The sequence below is a fragment of the Sphaeramia orbicularis genome, chromosome 4, assembly GCF_902148855.1.
Source record: "Sphaeramia orbicularis chromosome 4, fSphaOr1.1, whole genome shotgun sequence".
Taxonomy (NCBI): domain Eukaryota; kingdom Metazoa; phylum Chordata; class Actinopteri; order Kurtiformes; family Apogonidae; genus Sphaeramia; species Sphaeramia orbicularis.
In genome coordinates this window covers 13,223,582-13,231,084 of record NC_043960.1, presented here as the reverse complement: position 1 = coordinate 13,231,084, position 7,503 = coordinate 13,223,582, and the positions used below count along the sequence as shown (strand labels likewise).

The following is a 7,503-nucleotide window of genomic DNA, read 5'->3' as shown; positions in this document are numbered from 1 at the left end:
AAAAAAAATAATAATAATGAACAATACACAAATAAAAAAATCAAACAATAGAAAAATAATAATAATAATGATAAACAATACACAAAAAATCAAATAATAGAAAAAAAAGAACAACTGTTGCGCCTGAAAGTGAAAATTATCTTGGTAAGATTTCTTGAAATAAGATTTTCAAGATCTATTGTCTAAAAATATATTCTTTTATCTCACTGAAAAGTTACTCTTTAGGTAATTATGTCTTATTTTAAGTGTGATGAGATATTTTGACTAGAAATGAGAAAAATACACTTGGTAAGATTTAGATTTTTGCAGTCTGTAATCTTTTTATATTTGGACGATGAACAACAGATTTCAAAATATAGTATTTTCTGATCTTATGCAAGTAGATCAAACACAGCAGCTACCTCGCTAACATCTGATAGGTTGGCTGCAGCCTTGTCAGTTGGTCACTGACCCCTCTGTCCTGCTTTTCTCATTCCAAACCATCTGTCAGATGACAGAGTATAAAGTCAGTGAGGATCCATTGACTCTGTGACAGACTGACTGACTGACTGAGTGGCTGTCAGCACTGTCTGCCTCTGTCACTGTCACCTGCTGGACTAGAACCATTCTCCTTATTGTCATCAGATAATTCGTTTTCCTTTCAGTGGCACCACTTGTCAATCAAAATGTATGGGTTGGGGTGTTTGCTGCTGTTGTGCTGTGCAGTGGGACATGTGTGTGGAATGACCAGACTGTACTTCATCAGGATAGAGGAGGTGAATTGGAACTATGCCCCACAGGGGAAGAACGTCATCCAAAACCGAACACTGGAAGAAGATGAGTAAGTAAATGCAGCTTCAACATCTTCATCATAAAGACCTAGTGCTACTTTTGTGGCAGTTCCCAGATATATTTTTCTCTGATCTTTCTTAAGTGATTTATCACCATTTATTGTAATATTACCATCTGTATTTTGAATTTTTCAGCATAAATTATGTATTTTTCTATATTTACTTCACAGATCATGTAGATGTTCATAAAAGCTCAGATTATAATTGGGGGTTATTGTATCAGAAACAGAGAAAACTGAAGAAAAAATGACTTTTTCCGTAAAATATACCATTAACTGAAAATGAACCAAGTGTGTCCATCCACTATCATTGTTTAAAATCCATGGGTTTTACTGGTGAATCAATGTTGTAGAAGATGACAGTGTTTCCACGTTCACAACGGAGCCTCCGAACGTCCAAATGGGTCATATCTGATGACCAAGAAAAGATGACAACCTGTATTTTACACCAATTATTTCAATGTGTTGATAGGTTTAGTGGTTCAGAAGTTATTAAACATTTTTGATCAGTAGATGATCTGGTTGCCAGTTGCGGTTTGGGTCTTTATGGGTTAATCAACCACAAGTTGAACAGTCTCATCAAAATGTAGAAACATATTGTAGGTTAAAAGTAAACCATGACGTCCCATCCTTTAAGTCTGAATACCTCAAAACTGCAGGAAACCATAAGCATCTACTGATCTAAAATGATTAACAACTTTGGAACCACTAATCTTATTAATACATTGAAATGATTCAGATAAAATGCTGTTCCTCAGGTTTTCAGATATGATCCACTTGGACTTTCAGAGACTCCATAGTGAATATGGAAACACTGTCATCTCCTGGAACATTTATTCACCAGTAAAACCCATGAAGTTTGATAGATGACAGTGGTTGTAGATACTGATATAATAACCTTTGAATTTAATCCCAGACTTAATGTCAATCTACCTAGTCAGTAAATTAAATATAGGGAACATTCTGATTTTCACAAAAAAATACAGAGGATCAAATATAATTTTAGAAATTGCTTAGGAAAGGTTAATAATAAAATCCATGCAGTTTGACAAAGTACATTGTAAAAACAAACAAACAAACAAAAAAAAACAACTTAAAAAAAAGGGTAATATTCCGGCAGCTGGGGACCCAAAACAAAAAATACTGTTAAATAACGGAAAATAACTATCTCATAAAAATACAGAAATTTTCCATAATTAAAAGATAGTTTACAGCTCTAACTTTACATGAGATTTTGCATATTTTATGACTTCTAATGTTTAATAATGAATATTTATATGTATTAAAACAATCAAATTACTGATAAACATGGTCAAACATTATTATAATACAAATAATAGGGCATAAAATTGCAGAAAAGTACTGTTATTAGTTGGTGTTTCTCACATAATTTTATGTTACAAACTTGTATATTAATTAAAATTTGCTTTCAGTTGATATATTTTGCTAAGAAAGTCACTTTTTCTTCAGTTATCTCTGTTTTACATATAATAACCATTTGATTTTTAATGAAAAATGCAGAGGATAAGTTTGTAAATTGTGATAAATCACTTGATAAATTAAAGGTTAAATGCAGAGAAAAATTAATTTGGAAGTCACCACAAAAACAGTTCCAGGTCTTTATGTGTTAAATAGCATGTACCGTATAATCACTTAGTTGCACATGGAGGTTATGTGATGTCTCCATTTGGTCTGTTTGGTTTGGTTTGTTTGTCTGGATTTCACAACGACTGCAGCAATTTCCATAACTTGTAGTGGAAGGGTAGGATCTGTGCAGAGGAAATGCTAAACTGTGGAGCAGATCCATATGAAGCAGAAGAAGCTGCAACACGAACTGAAATAATAAACATATGAAAAATAAAATAATAAATAAAGAACTTAGATTCACAAGACATAAAAGTCATCATTGTGCAACAACTGAAATATGAATCATAATTTCAACTTTTATTAATGATAAAGTGAACCAATCACTGGACAGAACAATACAAATACCAGAGTATTAGGGTCACACAAAGAAATAAAAAAAATCCTGTATCCTGTTATTACTCTAACCCACTGTCGGAGTCAGACTGCTAGTGCTTTTGACAATTACAGTAATATTAATAATATTAATAATTCATAAAAACTAAATTGTTCTCATAATCTCATGCTTTTCTTCATCCTTTTAAGTGAGATCTTGTGACTTCTCATAATGCTTTTACCAACAGTACACAACATTAGGACATTATTCTCATTATATTATGAGGATCATATATTTATTGTTGTTAATATTTGTTCCCCTTTTTCTTGAAATATTGGGACTCCATTCTTGCAGTATTTTCTTTTTAATATTACAACATGGTCATAATCTGTGATGAACAGGTGCTAAATGACAAATGGGATAAATTAGTTTATGTGGTAACAATGACATAACCAGTGGCACCAAATGACAAAAACAAAATTAAGGAAGCCAGTCATCTTCTGAACTGCTTTATCATAGAGGGTCGCCGGGGTGGAGCCTGTTCTAGCAAGGCGGGGTTCTTCAATCTTAAACTAATTATTATAATAATTATAATTTGTGTTTTTTGTTTGTGATTTAAAGGTCCAGTTTGAGAGGTTTGGGAGGATGTAACAGGATCTAATTCTCATAATTTCTAATCACATATACCCGAATCATTATGGTATTTTTTCTTCTTCTTTAAGCTTTGAAAGATGAGAATGAGCTCAGAGCTGGAATGGTTTGTTCTGAGAGTCCTCTGTGTTTCTACATTGGCTCTGAAATGACTTCCTCTTCTCAGTTTTTTTGTTTTTTAGTGGCTGCATTCAGATTAACATTGTCTTCGATGAGTGTGAACTGGTGTTAACATCCATTTAACATCATTTAACATCCAGAATGAACAGAACAAACACAGACTCTAACACAGGATTCCAGAGGGTGGTTAGTCACAACCAGGCGTCACTAAATCTTACACACTGAATCTTAACCTCCTAAGACCCAATAAGTTTCCAATATAGGCACTTATTCAATAAAAAAACAAAAAAAAAGCTTGTACTTTGCTGACATTTCCTGGGTCTTAGGAGGTTAAAACTACTACTGCTACTACTACTACTACTACTACTACTACTACTACTACTACTAATACTACTACTACTACTAATAATAATAATATTAATAATAATAATAATAATAATAAAAATGTCAGAACTCTTATCCAAATTTCATATTATTATTCTTATTACTTTCATTTAAATATAGGCTGCAGTGTTAAAATTAAAGGGGACTGCACTGAGATCACTAAGAGTCTTTTTTATTTTATTGTATTAAATGTAGAGGTGTTCTATCCTAATTTGTTATTTATTTTCCATTTCCTGTGCCTTAATACATTTACCTCAGTAATGAGTGATTTTTCTTCATTATAACCACAGTATCATATGTCTCTATAAGCACCTTTTTTGTCTTAAATCTCTGCAATAGATGTGAGTTGGTTTTCACTGCATCATGACCCCACAGAGCTGAGGACTTACCTTTAATCAAGACTTTAATTCCACAAGTAAATGTAACAATTAGATGTGTTTTGAGCTCACATACACATGTATTAATCAGAACTTGAGGTTGTGTAAAAATCTACTTATTTGGACTTGTATCTCAATAGTCATTTTTGCATCCAGACTTATTTTTGAGACTTTAACTGCGTTGTATTTGTTGTATTTTTCTCCGTTGTGTTTCCATTTGTAATCTTGTTTGCTGAGACTCTCATACAGATGTATTTTCTGTCTGGTTTCTCTGCAGAGAAGCCTCTGTTTTCCTGAGGAGGGGCCCTCAGAGAATCGGCTCCACGTATAAGAAGGCTGTGTATAAGCAGTACACCGACGCCCTCTACAGGACTGAGGTGACAAAGCCTGAATGGCTGGGGTTTTTGGGACCTATGATCATGGCTGAGGAGGGAGACACGGTGGTGGTCCAGCTCAGAAACGCAGCATCCAGACCATACAGCATCCACCCACATGGCCTCAACTACACCAAGGGCAACGAGGGTGAGAAATGAATGAAGTGATGGGTGAAGGTTCATCCTCCTTTGTGTGTGTGTCCATGAGGAAGAAATATTCAGATCTTTTTTTCAAGTAAAAGCACAGAGATCTGCATTCAGACTTTAGTTAAGTAACAAGGCATTAGTAAAAGTCATGATATTATTGGTTTGCTTTAATGCTGTATTAATACATGTTCCATTTTAATACCATGTTTAAAGTTCAGCTCCATTTACTATTTTATACACCAGGAATATCAAAGTCATTTTAGTTCAGAGGCCATATACAGCCACATTTGATCAGAAGTAGGTCGGATCAGTAAAATTATAGCATAATAACTTATAAATCATGACAAATCCAAATTTTTATCATTGTTTTAGTGCAAAAAAGAAAATCACAGTTTGAAAACGTTTATAGTTTACAAACTATCCTTAAACAAATAAAAAAAGGCCTAAGGGTCCTGTAGTCCAACGGCATATTTAAAGGCATTACTTGGCATTCGTTTGCCCTTTAAAGGGTCACCCAAGGTCAAAGGTCATGGCACCAAATGAAAGCCCATATGTGAATTCCTATCTAGGGCCAACGGTAATTATATCAATATCTTCAAATGCTTTCAAGGTATAGCACTTTGAAATTTGTCCTATTATAAACTAATGTGAATTTGTACAATTTAAAAAATTCATGAAAAATTCAAAAGTCAATATTTCCCAATTCTTTGAACAAACTTGGTAGACCTTACCCCACAGATGTCTCACAACAAATATCAAATAATTCTGACAAACCGTTTCGGAGAAGAAGATTCTTGGAAAACTGTTTACGGCTGGACGCCAACTGACCCTTGGACTAAAAATGCGAATAAACTGAACAACCATGAACAACCAGAAAATTCTTTAAGTAAATAAGTGCAAATTTAACAATATTATACCTCAGTTTATCATTTATATATGTGCATTACAACATGCAGATCTCAGTGAATCGACTGATGCACAAAATATTTAGCAACAGGCATTAGGAAATGAAAAATATACCATTAACTTTATGATCAATACAATTTATAAAGACCGTTGCATACCTTTTGACACCCCAGTTATATACAGTTAGGGATTTTTAATCTGAAGAAATACAGGGTTATTCAAAAAGAATGAAATGATTTCATGACGCATTGCTTCAGTTCTCAAGCATCGTCATAGAATGAGTCATTGACCATTTGAAAGAGGAGTTTTCTAAGTTTTGCATGGCTGCCTCGATGACCTTAAACATGGAATAACAACAGTGATCAACTCAGTGGATCGTGATAAGCTGATACGTGTCTGGGAAGAATTCTCTTATCGCATTGATGTTGTCCGTGCTGCAGACGGTGGACCCATTGAACACTTTTAAGACAGGAAATTAAAGTTGATTATGAGTAGAATACTTATGACTTGGCTGGAGTTTTCTATTGCTTTTCCTTATTAAAATATTGCGTAATGAAATCGGTTCATTCTTTTTGAATAACCCTGTAAATCAGGGGTGTCAAACTCATTTTAGTTCAGGGGCCATATTCAGCTAAATTTGATCTCCAGTGGGCCGGACCAGAAAAATAATAACATAGTAACCTATAAATAATGACAACTCCAAATTTTTGTCTTTGTTTTAGTGTAAAAAACCCCATTAAATTATGAAAATACTTAGTTTTATAAACTATCCAAACAAAAAAGATGTGAATAACCTAAAAAAACCCTGAAATTTCTTAAGAAAAATAAGTGCAATTTTAATAATATTATGCCTCAACTTATCATTTCTCCATGTGCATTATGGATCAGATCTACAAAGACGCTAAACACTGAGGAACAGGTAGAAAAATTGTTAAAATTGCGCTTAATTTTCTTTAGACATTTCAGGTTGTTCATATTTGTTCAGGTTTTTCACATTTTAGTGTTTCAGGATAGTTTGTAAATGTCAATATTTTCATAATTTAATGTTATTTTTTGCACTAAAACAAAGAGAAAAATTTAAGTTGTTAATTCTAGATTTTTTTTGGGCTTAATTCTAGATTTTTTTTGGGCTTAATTCAAGATTTTTTTTTTGCTTAATTCAAGATTTTTTTTCTTAATTGAAGATTTTTTTTGGCTTAATTCAAGATTTTTTTTACTTAACTGAAGTTTTTTTTTTTTTGGCTTAATTCAAGATTTTTTGCTAAATTTGAGATTTTTTTTGGCTTAATTGAAGATTTTTCTTACTTAATTGAAGATTTTTTTTTTTGCTTAATTGAAGATTTTTTTTTACTTAATTGAAGACTTTTTTTTGGCTTAATTGAAGATTTTTTTTTACTTAATTGAAGATTTTTTTTTTTTTTTTTGCTTAATTCAAGATTTTTTCCTTAATTCAAGCTAAATTTTTTGCTTAATTCAATTCAAGACTATGGAATTTTTGCACTTGGCAAAAACATCCCAGGGGCCGAACTGGACCCTTTGGCAGGCCGCATTTGACCCCCGGGCCACATGTTTGACACCCCTGCTGTAAATCATTATCAGTAGCTAAGATTATTACACCGGAATATTTGGTGTCCTGTGAAGAACAACTGTCTCTAAAAAGTAACAACAGGAAGAACAGATCTGATCGGAGTTTATTTATCCTACAGATCAGGTGAGATGGGTCCCACTGGACAATAAGGGAGTGGAAAAGTGTCA

General features: G+C 33.0%; 1 protein-coding gene across 2 annotated transcripts in view; it reads left to right on the top strand.

Moving 5' to 3' along the window:
- The first annotated feature begins 515 nt into the window (after positions 1-515).
- Positions 516-7,503, top strand: part of cp (ceruloplasmin) — a 31,738-nt gene continuing 24,750 nt past the window's right edge. For both annotated transcript variants that reach the window (XM_030131382.1, XM_030131381.1), the window contains exons 1-2: positions 516-820; positions 4,599-4,843. In XM_030131382.1, the coding sequence (XP_029987242.1) occupies positions 666-820; positions 4,599-4,843 (400 nt within the window). In that variant the 5' untranslated portion in view covers positions 516-665. The remainder of the gene's footprint in view (positions 821-4,598; positions 4,844-7,503) is intronic.